This window comes from Bufo gargarizans, chromosome 8 (genome assembly GCF_014858855.1).
Source record: "Bufo gargarizans isolate SCDJY-AF-19 chromosome 8, ASM1485885v1, whole genome shotgun sequence".
Lineage (NCBI taxonomy): Eukaryota > Metazoa > Chordata > Amphibia > Anura > Bufonidae > Bufo > Bufo gargarizans.
In genome coordinates this window covers 11,420,344-11,448,292 of record NC_058087.1, presented here as the reverse complement: position 1 = coordinate 11,448,292, position 27,949 = coordinate 11,420,344, and the positions used below count along the sequence as shown (strand labels likewise).

Genomic DNA, 27,949 nt, shown 5'->3' with positions numbered 1-27,949 from the left:
GTAAAGCATCAAAGTCCCAAATCTAGGGACCAAAAGAAGGGTGTTTCAGGAGTTTTAGGGTGATCATTCCTAAATACCGTACATAAGTGCTGGTTGGATTAGTGTATTAATTACATATTGGTGGAATTGCGTTTTGTTGTACTGTTGAAGCGCTCCCTCCAGTCCGTCCTTTCTCTTAGAGCTCCCTGTCCCCGGTCGTACAGTACATGGGGCTCATGGTTGATGCTATGAATTGGTTTTGTCCTCGCTGTCAGTCAGTGCAGATGAAGTGTCAGGAGACCATCCTCTAACACTGTCTCTCGAACAATTGCACTCCGATCGGTTCTGACTCTACTGTTTAACACGAGAGAAATACAAAATACTTTAGACTTTCACAGTCTCTTTAAATAAAGGAGTTGACATTTCAAAATGTCATTAGCAGTTCTGAGTCACACTCGGCCTTGTACTTTAGGTGCATTATTGCAATTATCTAAAGGAGGAGAAGGGTGGCATTAATCTTCTGAGAACTTTGCTGTAAGCAGTGATTCTCATCTAGATTCATATGGTACATGTAGTCTGTGGGGCACGGGTTTATCATTTCTAGCGTGGCATGCCTTGGTTAGCTAATGTATAGTCTAATGTGCCAAATAGTTCGTTTTTTAGTGTCTGCTTAAAGGGGTTGTCATATCCTAGTACGTCATCGCTGTGGTTCTACCAGTGTAATCTATTATGTGTTCAGTATATGGCCAATAAAGCTTCCAGTACACGCACGCAATGTCTCCATGACAGTACGACCACACAATCAGGTTTGTTCATGCAGTTGTGGAAGCCCAAAAAAGGAACAAAGTTATCAAAGTAAGTCTACTCCTGATATTGTCTTCCAAAATTGCTTGCAGAAACCTGACCATGGGGTCGTACCCTAAGTCCCCATTGACCATAAAGTATGCCAAATGGGTGATATTTTGGCATACACCTGGGAAGTATATGTCGGCATACCTTTTTTTTAAACTGTATAAAATAGTGTAGTCAACTATAGTGTAGTAACCCAGTATATTCCTTTTTTATACTGGGAGCTTTGGGCAACATATGTCATTGTATGCCTCTATCATGGCATACGTTGAAGGTTACCATCAGAGGTCAGGAGGACTCTTACATGTCGGAAATACCTCCAACATATAATGCAGTGTATACAGACCGTAATCTACACCTATAATGAAATAATTTTCCTATAGTCCAGCTCTTAAAGGGCATCTGTCAGCAGATTTGTACCGAGGACACTGGCTGACCTGTTACATGTGCACTTGGCAGCTGAAGGCATCTGTGTTGGTCCCATGTTTGTCCCTGCATTGTTGAGAAAAACTATGCTTTGAAATATGCAAATGAGCCTCTAGGAGCAACGGGGGCATTGCTATTACACCTATGGAGGCTCTGCTCTCTACAACTGCCGCACCCTCTGCACTGATTGATAGGGTCAGGTAGTGGAAATGCCATCATGCCTCTCCCTGTCAATCAAAGTGCAGGGGGTGCGGCAGTTGCAGAGAGAGCAGAGCCTCTAGGTGTAACGGCAACACCCCCAGTGCCCCTAGAGGCTAATTTGCATATAATAAAACATAATTTTTCACAGCAATGAGGGCACATATGAACATGGGACCAACACAGATGTCTTCAGCTGCCAACCGCACATGTATCAGCACAGCCAGTTTCTTGGGACAAGTCTGCTGACAGATGCCCTTTAAATTTTTGGAACTTGCAAAGTGAAAGGCACATTTTTCAAGGCTATGTAAAACTTTAAATAAGTTTGCCAAGATTTTTATAGGATAGGTCATCAGTATCTGATCGGTGGCGGTCTGACACCCAGGACCCCTGCCAATCAGCTGTCTGAGAGGGCACCCGCGCTCCTGTGAGCACCGCTGCCTTCTCTCAACTTTACCTAGTCCAGTGATGACACGCTTATCTGTCACGTGGCCTAGGAGCAGAGCTCAGCCCTATTTAAGGGAATGGGGCTGAGTGAGATACCAAGCAATACTATATACAGAGCTGTGCTTGGTAAGCTTGCGAAGGCAGCCGCGCTAACAGGAGCAATGGCACTTTCTCAAACAGCTGATCAGCGGGGTACTCCCTCCAATCAGTATAAAAATCTCGAAAAATGCTTTTCTTATCACGGAAAGTCTGCCATGGGTCATCTCTAAACACAACCTTTGTTAGAGGGCTTTGTTTCCTTTTGTAATTTTGTTTTTATGTTCCACCCAACTGAGTATGTGAATGGAATCGGCAGTCTTCCAACCTTCCAGAACTGAGTTTATTGTCTGAACAAGCTGATTATCTTCTTACTTTACCCTCTTCATTACACAGTAAAATCCGCTCCATTACTCATTTTACTTTTATTGCAAATTGCGTTACTGGTAGATTGGCCTTGACTGGTAGATTACTTGACATAAACCCAGAACTGCTTCAAGTATTAAGAGGGTGTGCATCTTATCTTAAAGCCATTTTTCAGACCACAAGGCAATTAAACAAATCTACCATTTACATATGTAAATTGAATAGGATCCGAAACCTTTATATTGTGCTAGCATTACTATATTAGGTTAGTAAAGGAAATTATTGTACTTATAATTGCTATTCTAATAATATGTAATACTTTATCTTCCTAGTAGCTCAGCATGAGGTGGGTGTGCGGCTACCTTTTTTTACCTCCTGTCTCCTGTAGTGGATCCAGTATAATGGTGTCAACTTGCACATACACACTGGCACTTCTCACCTAGTGGATAGGGATGAGTGAACCTCTGGAAGTTCGGGTTCACCGGGTTTGGCTAAGCTTTAGGTCAAAGTTCAGGTTTGGGACCCAAACTTGACCCCGAACCCCATTGAAGTCAATTGTGACACGAACTTCACTTTATTATATGGTGAGCCTGGTGACGTCATCGAGCACATCGCAGGTCCTTTGGCAGGTCCTGCTGAATGAAGATAATAACTGGAATGGGGCAACTACAGGACCCTGAAAGATTATCAAAATTAGGGTTATTCACTTTAGAAAAAAGACGACTGAGGGGAGATCTAATTACTATGTATAAATATATCAGGGGTCAGTACAGAGATCTCTCCCATCATCTATTTACCCCCAGGACTGTGACTGTGACGAGGGGACATCCTCTGCGTCTGGAGGAAAGAAGGTTTGTACACAAACATAGAAGAGGATTCTTTACGGTAAGATCAGTGAGACTATGGAGCGCTCTGCCTGAGGAGGTGATGATGGGGAGTTCACTAAAAGAGTTCAAGAGGAGCCTGGATGTATTTCTGGAGTGTAATAATATTACAGGATATAGCTACTAGAGAGGGGTCGTTGATCCAGGGAGTTATTCTGATTGCCTGATTGGAGTCGAGAAGGAATTTTTTATTCCCCTAAAGTGGGGAAAATTGGCTTCTACCTCACAGTTTTTTTCCCTTCCTCTGGATCAACTTGCAGGATAACAGGCTGAACTGGATGAGACTGCTGCAGCAGGTACCAGGACCCGAACCCGGACTTTTTCAGAGAAGATAATCTGAAATGCTGTTTTGTTCACTGGGAAATGAGTAGTACTGTAATTAGGGATGAGTGAACCTGTGGAAGTTCATTAGTTCATTACTTTTGAAATCTTTGGAAACCATGATTTTTCATATGTTAGTGGCTACCTTTAGGTAAGTAGCACTAATTTTGAGGATGCAATCTTTATTCCTTTCTTTGCTTTCAAATCCCTTAATATTCAGTTTGCAACCTCCTGCTAGTGACTGCTGTGAATGGGCACAATTCTTAGTGGAATACCTGGTGCCCAGTGGTGTACTCTCCGCCAGTGACTGGTGCCCCAATAACTAGTCCACAACTAGGCTGGCAAGAGCTGAAAGTACAGGGATACTGCTATATGGGCAGCCAGAGCCAGGCTTACGTGCCATGCTCACGACCTTATTTTTTTTTTTAGTGTGCCATCCTTTAAAAAAAAAAAAGGATAGCATGCTGACCATACAAGTCATAAAAGTCACCTGTTTTTTTCACAGATCCATGTGACGATCCGAGGATCTCACTGCAGGTACTATTCTCATCTGTCTGTGCGGATGAGCATAGCTCTTGCTATTGATAAGAGTGAGGAAAACATGGAATGCACACATAAGCTATCAATTTTCAAGGATTCATATTTTGAAAATCGAAACTCAGATATGGCAATGTGCGCTCATATGGAGCGTGTACAGTGTTTCTACTTTTGCTGACAGCGAATGGTACATTTCCATTCCATATAACAAACATTTTTAATCCTATTTGCCATGTCAGCGAGCTATTTGTGGGTTCATTGCTTTGGATTCATCAGCTTAAACATCCAGTGAAGATTTTCATTAGTGAGTCAAATACTTCACTACTAATATGCAATAATATGTCACGACAGGAATTACTGCACCAACCAACTGGTTTGACTTTGGTCTAAACCTAAGGGTGTTGTCCTGGCGGTCCCCTGGTATTCACCCTTTGACACCCTTTATAGAGATCTGGACTTTGCTGCAAGGGACTACCAGACTGCTACCTCTTGGAGTAGCCCTGGTGTGTTTGACAGCTGTCTCACGGGGATTAGAGATGCATGTACGGTGCAGAGAAGGAGACAGGCAAAAACTCATAGACTGTAATAGGCAGAGGTCAGGGCAGACAGAATACGTGCAAATCCATGAAACAGGTCGAAGGTCAGGGAAGGCAGAAAAGGGTCAGTACAGTAATCAGGCACAGGTCAGGCAGTAAAGGGTCACAGTCATGAATCAGGCACAGGTCAGTACACAGGCAGACGAACAGAACACCTTTACAGGGACTTGGCACACTAAGAGACCTCTGGGGAAAGGTGCTTCAGGTTACCAGCAATTGGCTAGTGAAGATTAGGGCACTAGCTCTATAAGAGCCAGAGGGAGAGCTCTCGTGCACCCTATGGGCACTGAAGGAGGTATCTTGCCTACAGCAGGCTGGAGCATGCAAAGAGAGACAGGATGGGCCTGTCCTGACAATGCCAACTTAAGGTGAGTCTGGTCCACTTGCTTACTAGAGCGGGACAGTGGCAGCTAGAAACTGCTACTGTTACCTTCAAGTTCATTTTCTTGGATCCTCTGATTACTGATGACCCAGAAAAATGGATTGATGAGAAGTTTTTAACCTGTAAATGTAATACTTAAGATGCCCTTGTATTGACAGAATGGCTATTTATCTTTATAGCTGACATGTAATACTACGGTTGCCCTCAACCAGTCAGCTGTTTGCCCGGCGTTACAGATGCGATCAGCTGAGACGACCTCTTTAAGGATTCTCGCTATCAGGTTCTTCTCCAGTTTACAGAAGAACTCATGAGGTCCCTGATCTTATCAGGTGAACCCTTCTAGGAATGTCCAAAGTGTACAATCCCTTTAAGCATTGACATTGACTGTGTATTTGTAAATAGCTACAGTATTACATTTGGTGTATTTAGCAATACTGAAGAAATAGGTACGAAATCCAGCTCTTGACAAACAAGTGGTTCTTTATTTGCGGTGCGGTAAAACCTTCCAACAGACAAATGGAAAGGTACGTCTTCGCATTTCGGACCCTTGATGTCATGAATAAGGACTGGAATACAAGGGTCCGAAACGGGTAGACGTACCTTTGCGTTTGTCCGTTTGTCTGTTGGAAGTTTTTACCGCACCGTAAATAAAGAACCACTTGTTTGTCAATAGCTGGATTTTGTACCTATTTCTTCAGTTCTCACACAGCCGTGTCCAGGCTGTAATCCGAGCTCACAACAGGTGGAACAGGTGAGAGCTGCTTTTTCCTGCGTCTGCAGACACTTATGGGGTCATTTTATCATTTTAGGGTGTTTTTGTGTCAGTTTTAAATCTGGCTTTGCTTTGCGTGCCTGCACCAACTTTAGGAACAGGTACATCTTAATTATATATCTGGTGTGAGTGTAATGTGGCCAGTTGGTTGCCTGGCGTGGGTTGCGCCTTTATCCGACTTTTGCAAAAGTCGAACATCGTAAATGAGCCATAATGTAGGTCTAATCTCACTTTAGCTCTTAGACATTGACCACTGTGAAAAGTGGCGAGGAATGCGAAATGTCACAAATGTAACCAAAGGTCTCAGAAAATGTCGCAGTTGCCATGACTTTTTTTTAGACCACAAAACTGAATTTCATAAATGTCCCCCTTAAACTCTGGAGAGCAATCCTCTTCTGGCAGAGAGGACATTGAAATTCCCTTCTCATTGTGTCTTCTGCCTACAGCATTAAAACATTTTGCAAAAATCGAGGGTAGGTTTCTGAAAATGTTTTGCCCGTACACCATTGACTTGCTTAATTGAAGTGTCATTTTCTTTTCATGCGGTATGTGGAAGAAAGCTGCATTGCAGAACACTGACCCACACACGTGCGCTGGAGCATCATTCGCTGCATTAACCTCTATTGCTAGTCAAGCCACGGAGGCTGTCTACCTGCTAAGTAGCTATTCTGTTTCCATAGATATATAATATCTGGACTGCACATTTAAAGTGGACCTGTAATCAGGGCAATTGCTAGATTTCTTTCGCTTTGTTGATAGAGCATATTGCACCCTTCTAGGCAGGCAGCTGTGTGCTCTGCGTAGGGCTGCAGGATTGAGCAGATATATATATGATATACGCAGGGCTAAGTAACGTGTACAGCCCCGGGTGGAAGTGGAATGCTCAATCCTGGACAGCCACTTCCCTAAAGCTCTCTGCTTTCAAGACATGGAACACTCCTGGGAGATTTCTTTTTTTTTCCTTATTCGATAGGACTTAATGTGCTATATAAATAACATCTAGCAATTACTGTGCTGAAATGTCCTCTTTAAGGGCAATAAGAATGAGAATAATTATCCAACAGCACCTTGCCGCACAATTCCGATCAGTATCACTGTATAGTAGAGAATGCTACGGTATGGCCATTATAACCCTGTGAGATGACAAAAACAGGAAATAGGGATGTGATTATTATTTTTTCTTATGGTAGGTAAGGTTCAGAGAGTACAGTGTAAGGCTACTTTCACACTAGCGTTTTTGCTGCATCCGGCAGGGTCCAGCGAAAACGCTTCCGTTACTGATAATACAACCGTCTGCATCCGTTATGAACAGATCCGGTTGTATTATCTTTAACACTGCCAAGACGGATCCGTCATTAACTCCATTGAAAGTCAATGGGGGACAGAGCCGTTTTCTATTGTGGCAGAGAAAACAGATCCGTCCCCGTTGACTGGCATTGGGGGTCATGCCGGATCCGTCTTGCTCCGCATCCCAGGACAGAAAGCAAAATACAACATGTTGCGGTTTGCTCTCCGGTCTGGGAACGCAACTAAACGGAACGGAATTAATTTTGGAGCATTCCGTTCTGTTCTGTTCAGTTTTGTCCCCATTGACAATGAATAGGGACAAAACTGAAGCGTTTTTTTCCGGTATTGAGCCCCTATGACGGATCTCAATACCGGAAAACGATAACACTAGTGTGAAAGTAGCCTAACTCCAACTTTCGGTATCATTTTGATTTGAGGATTAAAACATCAGTGCTTATTAATTTTGTGTACTACATTACTAGAGTTTGGATTTCTTTTTTTCTGATGCAGAGCTCTAAATCCTCTATATAATGTTAATTGGCCCCCACTTTAAAGTGAAACTGTCATTCTTTTTTATTTTTGTAATGTGTAAGGACAGTGATACTGGACTATTTTTGTAATATACTTTAATTACTGAAATCATAGATTTCTATTAGAAATATACTGTAATTTGCCCATTTTGAGCCTTAGCAATGTTCCTCTGTCTTCTGTCTTGCTCAACACTGACTGTGTTATGTAAACAGAAGACAGAGGAGCGTTGGTAAGGCTCAAAATGGGCCAATTACAGTATATTTCTAATAGAAATCTATGATTTCAGTAATTAAAGTATATTACAAAAATGGTCAGTATTGCTCCCCCTATACATTACAAAATAAATAAAAAAAAGAATGTCAGTTACATTTTAAATGATAACACTTTATGTGCAGCCGGCACCACCAGGGGGAGCTCAGTGCAGACTTATTACTGAGCTCGGTATAAGGTAGGGTAAGGAATGTAGGAAGCCAGGATTTTATCATGTCACGCTATTGTAATGACCCAGAGTGCCATTACCACTTCTGCACCCCGCTACTATCTCCTATGTTTAACCTTGTGTCATCTTGTGTAATTATTTCAGGCCTAAACACTGTGCATTTCCTATTTTGTTCTGTTAAAATGTAATGTGCCTGGTTCAACAGCAGGTGGCAGCAAACACGGCAGAGCTACAGTTAGGTAGAATGGAGCTTTCCATTCCATTCTAACCCCCCCTCTGCGGAGGAGTGGGCGAGTCCCATTTCCTGCAGGAAGGGTGGGGACCAGTCAGAGTCAGTTCAGCTTACCCCCTGCTAGGGGAAAGAAGCAATTCCCTTCTGGATGTGGATGCCACAGCTTGAATCCTCTGAAGCCAAGAAGTATAGTCAGGCTATAAGAGAGAAGTTGCAACATCCTGCAGAAGCAGAGATTCTATTTAATCCTGTCAGCACAGCAGAGCCAGTAAAGCCGTTTTCAACTTCATCACAAAGTCTAGACTCTAATTTGCTTCTTCATCCCCTTCATCAACAACCCCCCTTTTCATTGCTTCCGAGCCAAAGCCTGGGGTCCAGTGTATCCAGGTAGGAGCACCGTGACATGTGCACCAACATTAAGGGACATTTAGGCCACCCTACAGCACTCTGGCATTCCTACACCTCGGTACCATCCACAGTATCACTAAAAGGGGCCCTGTGCTCTTGTTGCTTCACTGCAACTGGCGTCACGAAAAAAAGAACTTATTTACTCTTAAAGGGCCCTGGGGGGAGGCTCCCATTGCACTATGTCTCTGAGAATGGGAGTAGTGGATTTTGGGCTTAGCATGCGAAAATGGAGCTAAAAATCCTATAAATATGTATTATGAAATTAAAGGGGTTGTCTCACTTTATCAAATAGCATTTATTGTATAGACAAAGTTAATACAAGGCACTTACTAATGTATTGTGATTGTCCAGATTGCCTCCGTTGCTGGCTTGATTCATTTTTCCATTCCAGTGTACACTGCTCATTTCCAGGAGTTACAGCCACCGCTGCAGTGCAGATAAAAAATGTGCGCATGTGTGCCTATGCATGCTTCTGTGGTCCCTGCCACCAAAGAGACTGGCGCTTTTTCCTATAGTGTCCAAGCACGACCACCGCTGCTGGATTGCAGGGTGGTCGTAGCCATTGTAAAAAGTGTATAATGTGTTGTACAAATTAATCAAGCCAGCAAAGGAGGCAATATGGACAATAACAATACATTAGTAAGTTCCTTGTATTAAGTTTCTCTACATGATGCCATTTGCTGAAGTGAGACAACCCCTTTGAATAAATTGGCACATTTAATGTACCCCTATAAACTGCAGTACTACATGAGTAATACTTCACACAAGGTGTCCCGATCACTATTTTCTATTCTCATACTGCATCCCATTCTACACTGTACATCCTCAAAGCTGCGCTGGATTACATAGTCTGGACTGTTCAAGATCAGGAGGTCCTCTCCATTCTGTGTGCAAGCTCAACAGTGCGGACTATGTAATTTAGCTCAGCTCTGAGGGATCGGGACACTCTGTCAGTAACATAGTAACATAGTACATAAGGCCGAAAAAAGACATTTGTCCATCCAGTTCGACCTGTCATCCTGCAAGTTGATCCAGAGGAAGGCAAAAAACCCCTGTGAGGTAGAAGCCAATTTTCCTCACTTTAGGGGAATAAAAATTCCTTCCCGACTCCAATCAGGCAATCAGAATAAATCCCTGGATCAACGATCTCTCTCTAGTAGCTATAGCCTGTAATATTAACAGGGGTAAATCAAGGTGACAGATTCATTTTAAGACAAAATTATATTCAGAATTGGAGCTGCACTTTAAATAAGAGTGTCCATCTATTCTTTTCGAACTAAAGGTTCTATAATGTGCCCTATATATAGCATAGGTATCATAGCTGAAAACTGGATATTTAGACAAGTTTTACACAGCTCTCCATATTTATAGCTTAGGCAGCACTGTCAATCTGCAGGCTATTGGTTTGGCTTATCCTTTCCACAATGGTCATTGGAAATTTAAAGACCATTCTGATGGTGACACGATGCACCGTCTTCGGGACAGGATGGCCCCAAGCCTGAATTCCTGCTAAAAAGACAAGAAATCGTTTTTTTATTCTGCTATTAAAAATAGACTTTATCATTAGTGTCCCTTTATTCGTTAAACAATGGACGATGATTGTGGATAGGTGAGGACTGCTATTATCAGTGTTCAGTGTTATTTCTCAAACACTCCATGTGTAGTCTATTTAGTTCTGCTTTGTTAGCTGTTATTAATTCTCGTAATCAATATATCTTTTTATCACTTACTAAAGTTTCCGCTAGATATTGTCAAGAGTCTATAAGTAATTTAGCGAGGATCAAACAGTGGTCATATGGTTACTGCAAGACGGTAAGGCTTTAATCATGAGTTGCCATAGGGAGCCCTCTGGCAAGAGAAATGTCGAATAGTCTAAGACACAGCAGTTACAAGAGAAAGTAATTACCGTACAATGTCAGAATAAAGAGAATCGTATTTCAACTCAAGACTTGTCAAGACTGCTTTACTTAATTTAAGGAATGCGTCACTTTTCTTGACATATCATACACCAGAACAGAACAATGATAGCTTTCCAAACAGCTGGAGCCCAATGATTGGGGCTATTTCCAATACTGTACCCAAACCCCTTTCAGTTATAAATCTCTGCCGACATACCTCCCAACTGTCCCATCAGAATCGTCTTGCAAAATAGACTTAAGCATGGGCTGGCATATGCAAATGTACTATTCCTCACCAATTATTGTGGGGCTGTACTTAAAATGAGGATTCAAATGTTAGGATTACAGTAGGAAGTTTGCCCAACAGAGTTTTACTTTGATAAAGCCATCGAAATCTGTTGTGCTTCTAAGAAACAGGCTGAAAATAAAAATGTGACCATTGAAGGCAATGAGTTATGGTGCATCAAAAATGACCTTCACCCCGTATATTAATGGCATTTAATACTCAATGAAAGACTTAAATAATCTGAGTGATATTGTGTCTAGATATGATACTTGCAGGAAGGACACTTTGGACAGTTGGATACTCACTAACTCTGAACCCGAAAATAAAAAAATGAGCCTGTAATAAATACCACACCTCGTGCCCGCTTGACGTCACCTACGTCGAGCTCACGAGACGCAGTATGGTCACTGGTTACCAAAGCGTGACGTTACGCCCTCCAGAGGAGCAGTTAATGTCAGCTTGGTACAGTTTACATATACACCTCCTGTCCACGCGGGCACAGAGAGGCAACAAGCTGAGAGAGCCTTTTCACTGCAGCCGTGAAAACAGCGCTGTCTCAGCCCGAGTAGCTGCCACCAGCTTCTCGTTTGATATAAGCCCGGTCTCCTAACGGGATTATATAGGGTGAGAAACCAACCCGCGGTAGCTTATAACTAGGCCGAAACACGGACGTGGGGATTTGTGATCGAGATACAAAACAGCACAAGATTAAATTATATATTTAATCGCCTTAAGGGCACGCTAGATATAACACAATATACACAGAGAATATATATAGTGGTCTGAGGATACAGATACAGGTGATATAGGTACAACAGGGTTAAGCAGAGCAAAAGTCAGTTACCGGGTAGATGAATGTTCCTTGGTGTTATGATGGTGCAATAGTCCTTGGCTGCAGTGATGTCAGCGGTTTCCAGGTCTCTGCAAACACATTTGCACGATGTGACCCCCTTTCAGAAAAAGACACGCCCGCTCACTGGCACAAGCCTTTTAACCTGTAGCAGTCCCTCCCCTCCCAGCCTTTGGGAGGGGTCCACCCTCCTCTCTGCTGGGCTGGCAGCAACTGACCTACAAAACCCTTTAGGGTTCAGAGCTCCAGGCCAGCAGGTCACAGGGAGATGGTTCAGGGACCAACCGATCCACCTAGGTTCCGGCTACAAGTAGAGTCCAAACATGGTACCGTTATTTGGTTTCTGTGGGGAGATATGTATATCTCCCTTCCCTGGCATCCTAGCATCAAGCCAGTACCATGTGGATGTTTGGCTTTGCCCCAGGATCACAAAAAGATAACAAAATTATGCCTGGGATGGACGGACGATTCATAATTCCTAATGAAATGTCGGTGACAACATGTTTGTGGGAAAGTGATAGATCTGGTCCAGGGCTGAGACCTCCTGCCGGGCGTTTTCCTGCTACATCTTCCTGGTGCCTCTCAGCTGGAAGAGGTGTGACTTTATCCACCTGGGGCCTCCTTGGAGCCTGGACCCCTGGGGGGTTTTCTCCCTTGCTATCTGACAGCAGATGGCTGGGGGGTGAGAACATATTTTGCATGTACACTGACTGTGTACATGCAAAGGGTGAATCAAATAAAAATCAGGGCTGCCAGTAAATAATAATCCATATTCCTCACAGAGCCTGATTGTGTAGAAAATGTATCAAAATAGTGCACATGGCATGACTTGCTAGACACATTTTAATTTCTTACACCAAATGATGGCTGGCATATGTATATCTTTTCAATATTTTCATCCATAAATGCATGTTAATAAATTGGTGCATTTTATGTCCATACCTTTTTTCTGATGCCTTTGGGGGTTAGCTGTAAAAACTCTCTCAGACTCAATAACTTTGAGATATCCCAAATATTGTACTTTTTGGTTCAATTTGCAACAAAATCGTGGTGCATTGTGCAATCATGATGCATTTTTCTGTAAATCTCCCCCGCTATATACATGGATAAGGAAACAGTGTCCCACCTTTGACACTTGAGATTTTAAAAAGTTAGAGAAACTGTAGAATTCTGTTATTTAAGAGTTACAAAAAGTGGAATTGTGTCCCATAGCAACCAACTCCCAACCCAATTCCAGCTCTCATTTACCCTTTTAAAATGAAACCAGTAACCTGACTGGCAGCTACATGGAACACTGCACTTTTCCCTATTACTTTTTTCTACCCAGTGTGTGATAACTTGAGTCCATTCAATGGGTGCAGCTGTTATACTAATTTTCTAACAGTAGGTGGCACAGGCTTCACATGACAGCTCTGTAAATCCTTGGTCTAGACTAGAAAAACGTGCAATGTATTGTGAATGATTATCCATTTATTAATCCACGCACGATAATTTCGGAAGAATTATTGTGATCTAGGATGCTATCAGTTCAGATCTGTAATGGTATGACCATGCTACAGTTACTGTGGTCAAGTACCACATAATCATACGAGCCACAGTTGCATGCAACTGTTGTTCTGTATGGTTAATGGTCAAGTGGTATTTTTTATTTTATTTATTATCCTCACTTAGATAGCGCTGACATATTCCGCAACACTTTACAGACATTGGCATCACACTGTCCGCATTGGAGCTTACAATCGAAGTTCCCTATCAGGATGTCTTTGGAGTGAGGGAGGAAACCAGAGTACCCGGAGGAAACCCACACAAACACGGGGAGAACATGCAAACTCCATGCAGATGTTGTTCTTTGTCGGATTCAAACCCAGGATCCCAGCGCTGCAAGGCACCAGTGCTTAACCACTGAGCCACCGTACTGCCCAGGTGGTACGGCAAGTGCGCAATGGCCACTAACAAAGCAGACCGACTAAACAACAAGGGCTTGTAGGGCTGTGTGGTAAGCGACCATGGGGTTGCTGTGTCACCACTGTTGAATGGCTGCGTCGCAAGGTCGTACTTTTATTGTTACACTTAGAAGTTTACAAAAAGACTAAGCAGATTGTATTTATGAACCTCTCAATGTATGAGTGACTGCCATCTAGTGGTCATACTTGTCATAACTGCAGACTCATGAAATCTCATAGCATTGTACAAAGAGGCTTTGAGTAGGGGCCATATTTCTGGAGTGTAATAATATTACAGGCTATAGCTACTAGAGAGGGGTCGTTGATCCAGGGAGTTATTCTGATTGCCTGATTGGAGTCGGGAAGGATTTTTTTTCCCCTAAAGTAGGGAAAATTGGCTTCTACCTCCCTTTTTTTTTGCCTTCCTCTGGATCAACTTGCAGGATAACAGGACCAACTGGATGGACAAATGTCTTTTTTTCAGCCTTATAAACTATGTTACTATGTTAGTATGTGGGAAAAGAGATGTCCTAGTCACTTTATGCGGATTTTATGCTCTGAATGAAGACTATCACTTTTAACCCCTTTGTATCCCCAAGGGGAGGCTTACATTTGCAGCTAAGAATCGGAAGTGCTTGCATCATTCATGCTCCATGGTCTGCTGCTCTTTAATTAGGTAGAGGGATGTACTCATTAAAGTAAAGTGGTTGTCATCCTCAATGCCCACTGTTTGCACTCAGCCACCGTTTAGCAGCCTCTTTGGTTATATAAAGGCGCGGGTATAATTTGCTGTGCAGCTAACACTTCTGACTTTGTGTTGCAGGATACTAAACACTACTCTGTTTGAAAGCTGGGAAATTGTCGGCCCTTATCCCTCCTGGTGGGTCTTTAATCTCCTGCTGTTACTGCTTCAATCTCTGCATCTATTCTGGTCTTACCTAATAGTCAAGATTGCTTGTAAAGCCATCTCGAAAGGCAAGGTGAGAATTAAGTTTCACATTTCTGTTTCTCTAGACCAGTGTATCCTGCTGCTATTTAATTTCATGCAATTATGTATGAGGCTTTTTTTTTATTTTATTTTTGGATGAGAAGTAAAATTAAAATTCAGTTGCAAGCAGAATGCATTATTATAATTTTATTATTATGGGCAAGGGAAGGGGGTTAGTTCGTTAACAATGGTTTCAGCAGCAGGGATTGGAATAGTTTAATCAATGCCAGTGGGACTGGACAGCAATCCATTGAGGGCACTTTGTGGCAGGGATTGGAACCAGTGCAGTAGTAGGCACTGGCTGTGATTAGTCAATAAGTACTGCTCCAGCTGCCGTTCAAAGGAATACACTGAGTTGTATGAAATCTTTTGACCTGCCGCTGTCACTCAATGTAGTATAGGAAAATGGAATGGATTCAATATGGCCAGTCTGAGCTGCTCCCCTCTTACTCATTGGCCCCATTGGCCCCATAGTAGCTACACCTCTAGGTATGCGCTTTTATGTAAACCCCTGGACAAAGGCTAATTGGAAAGTGGCATTTTTGGCTGGCAGTGAAGGGTTTGGTTGGCAAGAGCACTCAAGACAGTGAATGACTGGTCTTACCATGAGTATAGTTTATGGCTAGAACTAATATTACTACATATGTGTGACTTTAACCATATATAGTAATAGTAGTTTTTTTATGTGGCCATAAGGATAATACATAAATGCAATGCATGGTTGGCACTATACAGAACTGTATTTATTATAGTATCTGGCTGACACTATGTATAGAAAATGGGTTTCCGGTACTTGATTGGTAGGGATATTTGCTAGTAATCAAATGGCATAGCTTCCCCATTAATATTCACCCAGGCATGTTGGCTCATCTGTGTATGGTAGTTTATGGTACTGTATTGTAATGACCCCTGGTTACTATAATACAGTCCTGATCAAAAGTTTAAGACCACTTAAAAAATGGCAAAAAAATCATATTTAGCATGGCTGGATCTTAACAAGGTTCCAAGTAGAGCTTCAACATGCAACAAGAAAAAATGAGAGTGAGACAAAACATTTTTTGAGCCTTCAATTTAATGAAAACAACGATTAAACTGAAACAGGCTGTTTTTCAGCTGATCAAAAGTTTAGGACCACATGCCTTTAAAAGGCCAAATCTGTGCAAAGATGTGGATTCATTGTCATTTCCTGTCAGGTAGTCACACGTTGTGATGGCAAAGGCAAAAAAACTCTCCCTTTTTGAACATGGTCGGGTTGTTGTACTGCATAAGCAGGGTCTCTCACAGCGCGCCATCGCTGCTGAGGTGGGACGCAGTAAGACAGTCATTTGGAATTTCTTAAATTATCCTGAGGGTTATGGAACAAAGAAGTCAAGTGGAAGACCCCAAAAAATTTCATCAGCACTGAGCCAGAGGATCCAATTGGCTGTCCGTCAAGACACTGGACGATCCTCGACCCAAATTAAGGCCCTTACTGGTGCTGACTGCAGCCCCATAACCATCAGACGGCATCTGAAACTGAAGGGCTTCAAAAACAAAAAAATTCTTCAAAGACCTCGTCTCCTTGAACGCCACAGAACTGCTCGTTTGGACTTTGCAAGAGAGTACCAAACATGGGACATTCAAAGGTGGAAGAAAGTTTTATTCTCTGATAAGAAAAAATTTAACCTTGATGGTCCTGATGGTTTCCAACGTTACTGGCATGACAAGCAGATCCCACCTGAGATGTTTTCCACAGTGGAGGGGGCACCATAATGGTCTGGTGTGCTTTTTCCTTCAGTGGAACAAACGCCCACTGGCTATGTCCAGTTGTTGCAGAGAGCATTCCTCATTACTGAGGGCCCTCGTCTGTGTGGTAACAACTTTTCAACAGGACAACGCTACAGTACACAATGCCCGCAGGACAAGGGACTTCTTCCAGGAGAATAACATCACTCTTTTGGCCCATCCTGCGTGTTTCCCAGATCTAAATCCAATTGAGAACCTTTGGGGATGGATGGCAAGGGAAGTGTACAAAAATGGATAACAGTTCCAGACAGTAGATGGCCTTCGTGCGGCCGTCTTCACCATTTGGAGAAATGTTCCCACTCACCTCATGGAAACGCTTGCATCAAGCATGCCGAAACGAATTTTGGAAGTGATAAACAATAACGGCGGAGCTACTCATTATTGAGTTCATGTTTGGAAGTTGGATTTCTGTTTTGGGGGGGGGGGGGGGGTGTTTCGTTTTTTTTGGAGGTGTGGTCCTAAACTTTTGATCAGCTGAAAAACAGCCTGTTTCAGTTTATTCGTTGTTTTAATTAAATTGAATGCTCAAAAAATGTTTTGTCTCACTCCAATTTCTTCTTGTTGCATGTTGAAGCTCTACTTGGAACCTTGTTAAGATCCAGCCATGCTAAATATGATTTTTTGCCATTTTTCAAGTGGTCTTAAACTTTTGATCAGGACTGTATATGTGCTGCTAACCAAAGCTGAAATACGTTTGGAAGTGCATGTAGCATAAATGATTTGGAGATTGTTCATACTTTTAGGATAAAATGCTCCATTTCTTTAGTACAAAGCAGTTGCTTGTTACAGGCAGTGAGTATGGAACCACTGGGCCAACCAACTTGTTTGAGCTAGACCTAAGGTAGACCTAAACTTTGGGATAAATCTAAGGGGATATTCTGGCAGTCCCCTGGTATTCATTCTTTAACCCCCTATACAGGGATCTGGACTTTCCTTCATTGGAGCCACCAGACCGCTACGTCATGGAGTAGTCTCAGTGTGGTTGGCAGCTAACCCACTGGGAGAGACACTGGTGCAAAGCACCGAGGGATCAGACAATGCTTGTGGTGTCAGGAATGAGGCATCTAGTCTGAAGTCAGGGCGGACAGCAAAGAGTTAATACTGTACACAAGGTAAGGTCAGGGCAGAGGAAGATGGAGGTTGGTACACATTCAGACAATCTGAACAGCAAACAGAACAGATAGCAAGCTAGAATAACCTAAAGCTCAGGCACCCTCCCCAAGGAGAAGGAGCCTTAAATACCCAAAGGGGGCCAGACATAGGCTGGAACAGATCAGGTTCCATGCGCTGGCCCTTTAAGAATCAGCAAGATCACACGCATTCTAAGAAAGTTAAGGGGAGGGACCTTGGTAGCAAGAGCAGACTGCAGCCTGCAGAAGGACAAAGCCAGGGGTGAGCAGCAGAACCAGAACCTCGGCACCCCGGCGGCAACATCAGCAGGAGGATAAGGGATGCGGCGATTGCCCCAGACAGCAGGGTATCGACGGGCATGGAGCACCGCGATAACATCCCTCTATTCCTCATGCAGATACTTCAGTTGTGTGTTACCACCACTAGGAGGAGCCAATCTGTTCTATTTACAGAGTTGTATACAGAACGTCCCCTAGTGCTGGTGAGATTTTTACAACATATCCCTTATATAGAATATAAGGAAAATGCTCCATATACCGGTGCCATGAAACATCAGGTTATAATTGTGTTTGTTTTCTGAAAATATAATAAAAAGTAATAATTTTGTCTTATCTTTCATTTATGTAATGAATGGATCATTAATTTTGTGCGGCTGTTTACTTGTGATTCGCCGTGTTCAAGCATCTCGTTATGATTCTGCATTATTGCCATGTGCGGCTGTTACTCTTGAGATTACCTATTTTCACACATAAATATACATTCTCTTGACTTCACAATTATGTTCTTTTTTCTTTGCTGCGATTGAAGACTGGGAAATGGAATCCTTTGCATGTAAGTGCTGCTAACAATTTACTCGACTCTGCAGCTGACACTCTGACCATGCTGGTCCACAAGCACCTTTAATGAAATTATGTTTTGTATCCATTCTCAGTGTATTTTGTGTGATAGCCAGTGAAATACAACACTGATATACAGCATCACTAACGAATATTAAGGGGGTTAAATGCCCTTTTACAAATTAGGGGTTTCCCACCCAAGACCCACCTATTGCTGTGTAAAAACACTGAATTATTGTCCCCACTCTGCTGACCACTTAAAGTGTAACCATGGGTGCACCTAGCCTTTCTGCTGCCTGAGGCAAAAACTGATACAGCGCAACACCCCCCCCCCCCCTTCACCACCACCACCACCACCCATCAATGCCAATTTCTTAACCTAACTCCTTCCCTTCAGCCCATGGCCCCCCCTTTTGCCCCTACCTTGTGCTGCCTGAGTCGATCGCCTCACCTGGCCTCATTGTTGGTGCACCCCTGTCATTTCAGTTGAAAGAGTCTTCTTAGCAAAGCTCTAAGTGAGCGGTGCTAAAGAGTCTGTCTCTAGTCTTCAGCGTTTTACTGAGCACTGAAGATGCCTGTGTATAACAAGCCAGGCAAAACAAGGCAGGCTGATGGATAATGATAAGGCACATGCACATAGTCAGGGACTTGGGTACTGATAAGAGGTAGGTTTGAAGCCTCTGTATGTTACACACAGGTGTCTTCAGCACTCAGTAGAATGCTGAAGACTGAAGTCAGATTCTCTTTATCAATGCTGTTAGATCTTTGCTAAGATTCTATACATCCTGTTTTCTAATATAAAGAAACACCTTTTCCTAACATATTCCCTAATAAAGTATATTATAAAAATGTTGTCTCTACATTATAATATAAATAAACGGAAGAGAAAGTTAGATTTTAAGATAGTCAGTAACTCTTAACCATTCCAAGAAAGTGTTTTGGGCTAGAGGAATGTGAAGGAATCTTAAAAGCTGTGGTTCAGCCAGGGTTGTAACTTCAAGCTACTCGGCCACAATGCAAATTCTTTAACAAGGTGTTCCACTTACCCTGTGCCAGTTAAAATATTTAGAGATGAGCGAAGTTTTGAAAAATGCGATTCGGCAGCTTTGCCAAATTTTGACAAGAAATTTGATTTGTTACGAATTACTTTGTCACAAATCGCTTTACAGTGTATGGAGCAGGCGCTAGGATGGGGAATTCAATGCTGATCGTGTCATCTGTGACTCACATGCAGCTTTTCAGGGGTTAAAAAATTATACTCACCTCATCCACTTGAGCATGGAGAGACAGTCCACTCCTTTCTTGATTGAAGAAAAAACACCAATGTACCTGTGGCAAGCGTGATGACCTCACCATGTGATTACGCTAGCGTCACAGTGCCCACCCAGCGTGATCATGTGGTGACGTCATCACGCTCACCGCAAATCCTTTGGTGGGTTTTCTTCAATCAAGAATGGAGTAAACGGCCTCTCTGTGATATATTTTTTTTTACTTTCAGACACCATTTTAGCAAAAATTGATTCGTTACCACGAAGCGTGAGGAATTTCGGCTTCATGGCGAAATGACTTTTTCCTGAAATTTGAATCAAAGTCCACTTCGGATACTTCGATTCTCTCAACACTAATAATAATGTAGTCTTGTAATGTGGCAGAGGAGCCTAGGCACAAAGACCCAAAGCAACTGTTACCTCTTCACCTCCTAGACCTTTGTCCTTTGGTCCAACTTGCCTTAAAGGGAACCTGTCACCAGTTTTATGGTGTCCTAACTAAGGGCAACATAAATAAGTGACTGATTCTCTTAGCAAAATGCTGGGTCACTTTCTTTAATTGACCCAGTCAATCTGCCAATATCTTGTATTGAAAAGCTCCAGCTGATAATGATGAGTCCTGAATATTCATGAGCTCCTGACTATCCCCGCCCATCTGCTGCTGAATGACAGTTATTTTCCATATGAATCAGCAGCAGGTGGGCAGGGGAGTGGCTATAGCTCTGAATTAAATATACGCTGGACTCAATGACATCACGCTGGACTCAAATCAGCTCATTAGCATGCGGCATGCGGCATCTTTGTGTGTATATTATGAGGTAACCATCTGTCACACCAGTAAGTGAATACATCTAAGGCACTTTTTAGTAGTTAATGATTGTATATAATTAGTTAGATTATAATCAAATATCCACATGACAGGTTCCCTTTAAAAAGAAAAAGGAAATTCTCCCTGAACCATAGTAATGATCAGACTGGATCAATGTTTAAATATGTATTTTAAATGAAATTATCTAAACTTTCCATAAACTGCTTCTGTTTCTTTATGGTCACATCCTAAAGGGAAACTATTCCACAATTCTTACACTAAAGACGTTTTGTTTTTGTTTTTTTGTGGGAGTGTTTTGTGGTGATTTTTTTGTAAGAATTAGTAATATATTTCTAGACAATCACCATGTCCTTTTTTAAATGTTTCTAATAAAGGCTAAGCACATTTATCTCTATAATCTTTCCTCATCACTAAGGTTCTCCATGGCCCTTATTAGAGATGAGTGAATTGATTCAAAATTTATTGAATTTATCTCCAATTTTTCAAAACTTTGAATTCTAGTGAATCCGAAACTTTTGCAATTCAATTCAGATGAATTGCTTAAAATGGCATCCGCCATTTTATAGATCAAAAGACGGCGCAGCAGGGCAGGGAAGATGAAGAAGATGGATTATTGGTGGAGTTGGCCATAATTCCCTGAAGTCTGTCTCAGCTAATTAGGAGGGATGATATCATAAGATCCCAACCAGGGAATCCATATGTATTCTGAGCTTGTGCATTGATGTGACAGGACGTCTGGCAGAGAGATCAAGGAAAGCTTATCTTTAGACACACAATACAGGTAGGCAGATTCAATTTGGACCCAGAATAAATGTAATTGCTTTAGGGCATCCACTATGAGTCATTGCCCAGAACAGAACTGAATATGGTAGCTGAGGATTCGCAAATTTGTAAAGAGGCAAGACTTTCCTTGTCTCTTGAGTTTATGCCTCATTTTGAACATGGAAACATCCTGCTGACTTTAGTGGCAGCTTATTGACCATCTAGTAGTCTGTCATCTTGTCTAATATCTAAAGAATTCAAGCTTCCTTGCACAAATATATATAAAGCTATTCTGTATCTTTCACCTGTTCTCAATTGATACATATACAATGCAATACACGATACAATGCATATACAATACTTGATGGCATTAGACCAATAAAATACTATCCACATCACTCATGCATTACATACAGTACATATCAGGAGATTCAGGACCAAACTTGACTACTAGCTACAAAGGAAATGGTGCTACTAGCACTGGGATTTTTGCAATTGCTTTGGGCGAAGAAGGGAAGGCATTACTTAACTGGTGGTTGGGCACCATTTTTATTTTTTATTTTTGAACTATTCTCACCATTTTCTTTCCAATATTTGTAGGTGTCAAAGGATGACAGAAGTGATATTGAATCCAGCTCGGATGAAGAAGATTCAGTACCACGCACACAGAAATCACATCACACCAGTACCAATGGGGTCAACAGCTCAAATGGAACAAATGGTTACCTCACTGGTGCCGCACCTTCAGATGAACATTAGAGGAAAAGAAACATTTCTTCAATTGAACAATAAACTGTTTGCTACAGGACACATCTAGTAACTTGTGAATGAGGTTTCTCCATGTATCTCTGCATCAGAAACCAATATAGGAATATTCAAACTGTGCACTACCATTATTTGTCATGACTTGAGGAAGAAGTAATAATGAGCAACATGTGCGGGCATGCTTTGGGTTTCAACATGAGTCAGTATTTTCATCAGCCTGAATGTTATATATTGTTCATATTTGAAGGGTATGTCTGTTTATATTAGAAGGTTCCCCCCCCCCCCAAAAAAAAAGTCTGATCACAGATAATGCTAAGACCTCCAGCAATCAGCTATAATCAGGACAGGCAAGTCTTCTGTAAGTGTTCATTTCCCCCCACAGCACCACCTCAGGTGAAAAGAAGCATTACATGATGCTATCTTTTTAATGGACATCCAGCCTGGGTCCTCCAGAGAGATGCAGCTGCCCTCAGCTATATCTAGTTTATGGAAGTAACAAATGTGGCACTCAGAATTTCCTAATAGTATATATGGATTTTCTAAACCAGACATCCCCACTAAAGCAGTTGTTCACTTTGAACAACTCTCTTTGCTTCAAATCTTTCCTGCAATAAGCTACTGTATTTGCGGTTGTCCCAGTGCTGGGACTTCTGTCAATGAGTGCCAATGTCAAGAGAACAGCAAGTCCCAGGAACCAGATGTGAGTCTGAAAAAATGCTGCAGACATCTAACTTTTTGCATCTTTTTCAATTGATGTCTATGAAATGTATTATCGCCAGATCACTAAAACATCATGGTGACTCCTACAGGGCTTCAAATATCTCCAGTATTTTGTCACTACGTGGAAAATGCAGCATTACTCTCTGTCCATTATTCAAGTCATCCATTTATTTCAGTAAATACAAAGGAAAACGTTTATCTTTTTTTCTTTAAATGTCACTGTGTACGATGGTGATGAAGATCTGCAATCGTATTACTCTTGATTGATATACTTTTCATAATCATCAGTTTGATTTTCTGTGTCAGTGTGATTAAAACTTGACATATTGTGGTAAATTATAGTTGTCAGTGTGTGCAAATCATGTACATAAAATGGAAGACATATAGAGAGCCTCATATACAAAGTGTTGTATGAACTGTTGGAAAAGACTGTGGAGTCTTGGCCGATCCTCATGTCCTCTGATGCTGAGGAGTGTGTGATTTCCCCTGCAGATTCTGCAGCATTTCGGCCCATTTTGGGCGTTAAGGTTCAAGATTTTTTTTTTCTATTTCTTTTCTATTGATGTAGTTGTATAGTCCTGTATTTTTCAGCGCCACCATATTGGGTTGCGTATAATTTACTGCTTAGCTTTTTTTTCTATAGTTTTTGGTAGGGAATACAAAAAATCTGCAATTCCACTACTGTCTTTAGTCCGCCCCCCCCCCCCCCCCACACACACACTGTTTACATATGATTAATATAACACTTTAGCTTTACCACGGCATTTAATGGGTTCAACAGCCAGTAAGAGAAGCTTCTCAGATCTTGGCCATTATAGCTGGAGTCCAGGAGTTACTGCTTACAACCATCAATGATCGCAAGGGTACATCTGAGCCTTTGAGATCACTGTGACTTACATAAAGCAGCAAGGTGCCTTAATTTACCGGGGTCATCTATCCTTTACTAAGAGATGGCCTATCCTCAATTCCTTAGGATAGGCCATCACTAGCTGTTCGAGACCCCGCACTCCCCTCGATCAGTGCATCGGTTGTAGCTCTATTGACGGAAGTCGACATCAGAACTACAAAGCACCTTCTTATAGTGAAGGGAGCTTATTAATACATAACATTGACTTCAGTTGGAGCAATGCTGTAGTAATGAGCTCCCTCCAGCGGGAAGTTGACACAGATGTTTGGTTCCGGTGCCGACATGCCGACAGAGCTACACCCAAATAGATGATCGTCAGGCCCCTGCCAATCAGCTAATGATGAGCTCTCATGACGATCCAAGGACTCTCCTTGACCTAGAGAGTCCACCTTGAGCTTCACTCCTGGACCCAGAGAGCTTGTTTGGGACCCTGGTCCAATGACCATGGGCCAGGATAGACATAAGAGCTAATTGGGACCCGGATCCACTGACCACATGTCTGCACTATTAAGGCACAATCTTAGATCATAACCACTTTTCCTGTCCCCCATTTTTATTTAATCTCTGTAATCTTTAAAATTTATCCCCCATTTAAACATTTTTTGTGGTTGCTCTACTTTATTCCCTGGCATTGAAGTCCCCTGAGAAGTCAGTTGTACCCTGATATAAGGATGGCATGTGGAGCAGTGCTAGGATTTATTAGGGTATAGGCCCAATAGTAGAGCTAGGTCCCGGATGGTGTCATCCTTGTCAGGGCGGGTGCTCTGTATTTACAGTCATTGCTAGGGACTAATAGCTTCCTCTATCTACTTGTGGGTTGGAAGGTTATAACAGGGACTTGTAGCAGATTTTTTATACAGCAGACCTGCTCTGGTCGAGTCTTCATTTCAACAATTCATCAGAACAGACCAGCAACTACAGCCGAGCATCAGATGACCAGCATTACAGCATGAGAACTGTAGTGGGACTAGCTCCAGGTTTTTTATTAGGTACATCCTTCCCAGTGGAACGGGAGGATAACAGTGGTCAAGAAGGTACCCTCTTTCACTTCCTGCAACTATACATGTCTACACTGTGAGTCTAGAGTTCTAGATGTAGCACAAGTTTAGTGTTTTTTTTTGAGTTTTGTACTGTCACATAGTATTGCCATCCTGTTAGGACAATCATATCTCTCTCTTTTTTTGAATAGAATCATCATTAAAAGTTTTGTTTTATATACCCCTATTTTTTGTATGTCATTGGAACCCACATAGGGTTAATTACGGCCTGGTTTACTCACCTATATGTCAGGTTACTTTTTGTTTTTTGGAATCTATCCTGAAGATACAGTAGGTCATCACTTAGTAAAGGCTGGACAGCCTCTTTAAGGCATTCCATGATGTACATGTATGTCAGGGTGTAGAAAGAGTTAACATTGGTGCCACTATTTGTTACTGATACCTTCATACTTTATACTGACAGTCACTGTGGTTATTTTCATATAGTTGGCTGGAGACTATTAGGCTGGGTTCTCACACAGTGGCCATGGCGAGATAGTTTGACATGTATCTGAATACCATGTGGCAAAACCACTAGTTTATTGCGTACAAGAAACTACCACCCCGCAGCCACTTTGTAAGAAACCCTACTAGATCAAGCAACTCAGACCCTTACACATAAAAATATCTGATAGAAAATAAGGTCATGTTGCCTATAGCAAGCAGTAAGATTCTATGATTTATTCTTCCAGTGCAGATTGGTTGGTTTGGGCAAAAGCCCTCTTTTCATACACAATGGCCAATATGTCTTCCTTGACTCTGTGTACATGGCGGGTGCATATAACACACATAAATCTGCTTTAGTGTTTGGTTAGGTCATATTAAGTAATATATCACAGAAAGTATTTAATCTGGAACATTGTATGAATCATGTGGATTTTAATATAATTTTAGTAAACACACCATTTACAAGGTCAAGAGAAATCAGTCCTATTTGTTCCAGTAATCTACACATGGGTATTTAAAGTGTATGATGTCATTCATTCTTTCCTATAGCAATAAGATATTGTATTATATTGTACCAATAATGTAAAACTCAGGGGGTGTAACAATGGCATTATCTGGTCAATTCCCCTAAAGAACATGTATAGGAGTAGCAAATAAAAATTGTGTTCTCCTTTAAGGAATGTGTTTTGTATTAATTTTTGTAAATCTTACTTATACAATGGAAGGGACAGATTCTTCTTGCAGAGATCCAATTGGAAGGGAGTCTTAAAGGATTATCTTCATCTGGAGTAGTAATGCAATCCTGCCTGTGATATGCCACCATGGCTAAGCAGCCTGACAGGAACGGGAAGCAGGATTGCATCATTACTTTATATTTTAGAGCAGAGATCCTGTTCTATAGTAGATAGTATCGGAGTGATCCTCTGTGAGATATGAAGTCAGGATGCCTGACAGGAATGCTCGGCACTATGAAGAAAAGTGTTTGAGTGCATTGTGTTGCAAGGTATCACACCCCCACACAATACAGGCAGCTCTGCGACTGAGTGCAACCCATCCTGTTTACATTTTAGGATGAGTTGCTGGAGGACATTGTGTATAATTCCTGGAGACTCCCTTCAAGTCAATGTCCACTTCTTAGTTATACTTAGTTATAGGTCTTTGAAACATGACTTGAGATATCAGCCAATCCAGAGGCCCCATGTGTAGACTTTACTGTTTCAGAGTTGTTGCTTTTCATCAGCTCAAAGTAGGACTCATGTTGGGTATGTCTTGTCTATTGTTTGGATGATTTCTCTAATCAAGTTCCAAGTTTCTCTAAGGATTGGGCATTGACTTACAGGGTAAATACACTGATGAGCAAAAGGGTAACAATGTTTTAAACTTTTGACTTTCAGACTCCATATCTCACCATCCACTACAGCTTTGAACATGAGACTACCATAATTTTATAGACAATCATCTTAGCTGTCTCATATATAAATTGGACTTGCAACTATTTAGCATATGATTATGCTATTATCATATCATCAGGCTTCCTTCCCCCGGACTTGACAGTTCCTTCAATGTTTTGATCTGTTAGACCCCTTTTCCCTTGTTTCTTTCAGACCCATTTGCACCCAACAGAGCCCAGTCTATTGACTTTCATCTCATCTCTCCAAATAACCCGTCCACTGTTCGTACTTTTTGCAAACTCGAGCCAACGCTTCTTATGATGATATTGGAGTTCAGGCTTCTTCACCTTTTTTTTGGCCACCATTCCAGACTTGTATGATGCATGTCGCACAGTGCTTGCATGGACGTCTGTAAACTCACTATTACGAAGCATACGAGCCTCCTCCACTGCCGTGTTTGTCGTGAATGAACTGATAGACCTTGTGATGAGCTGACTTGTTGACTCTGATATTTTGCCTGGACATTCATCTCTTGGCTTTGGAATAAATGGATGGACTTCATTTTGTATTCTACCAACTGTCATGGCACTCATATGATGCAGTTTGGCAATTTTCTTGGCCAAGATACCTCTATTGATGCTGGTTCTCTTTTCTTGGGAAGTCGTCTTGCTGCTCCTGGATTCGAACCACTGACCTTTCACTTGGGAATCAACCTCATAACACACTGAGTTATTATGGAACATGGCAACAGGTTGTAATTCATAGTATACAAGAAAAAAATGACCGTTCCACCACCAGGAGCAAAACAGTAACAATGCAGTTACATGACAAGAATATGCATAACTAATCATATGCTAAATAGTTGCAAGTCCAATTTATGTATGATATAGCCAAGATGATTATCTATAAAATGATGATAGTCTCATGTTTGAAGCCATAGTGGATGGTGAGATTTGGAGCCTGAAAGTCAAAAGTTCAAAACATTGCTACCCTTTTTGCTCATTAGTGTACCTAACAGTAGTCAGCAGAGAAACGGTTTCATCATCAGTTTCATTGTTTCATCAGAGGACTGTGTTTTTTGCTTACTCATATATGTTATTGTTAGTTTTAGAAATTTTCCAGATAGGATTACAACCTTCATGCTGTAGAACCAAACCTTCCTTCAAGGCAAGTATCTTTGACATGTGAATTGATATAATTTAATCTTGTGTTGGTTTTCCCGGCAGATGGAAAAGAGTACTGCATGACTATTGGGCCATTGTACACAGATTTTATTGTAACCATGGAGATGCACAAGTCTGCATAGCAGCTGTATACAAAAAACGGTACAAAGTTTTTTGTTAGGACTTACAGGAAGTCTGCCTATACTGTAGCTTCACGTTGACCTAGTTGCTGACATCGTTTGGGTAGCTGCTC

The 27,949-nt window shown here is 41.8% G+C and overlaps 1 protein-coding gene across 3 annotated transcripts in view; it reads left to right on the top strand.

Moving 5' to 3' along the window:
* CERS6 (ceramide synthase 6) overlaps positions 1–23,424 on the top strand; it is a 187,363-nt gene extending 163,939 nt beyond the window's left edge. For 2 of the 3 annotated variants that reach the window (XM_044303672.1, XM_044303671.1), the window contains exons 9-11: positions 14,491–14,647; positions 18,379–18,402; positions 21,867–23,424. In XM_044303672.1, the coding sequence (XP_044159607.1) occupies positions 14,491–14,647; positions 18,379–18,402; positions 21,867–22,025 (340 nt within the window). In that variant the 3' untranslated portion in view covers positions 22,026–23,424. The remainder of the gene's footprint in view (positions 1–14,490; positions 14,648–18,378; positions 18,403–21,866) is intronic. The other variant, XM_044303673.1, reaches the window with a different exon arrangement.
* Positions 23,425–27,949: the final 4,525 nt, after the last annotated feature.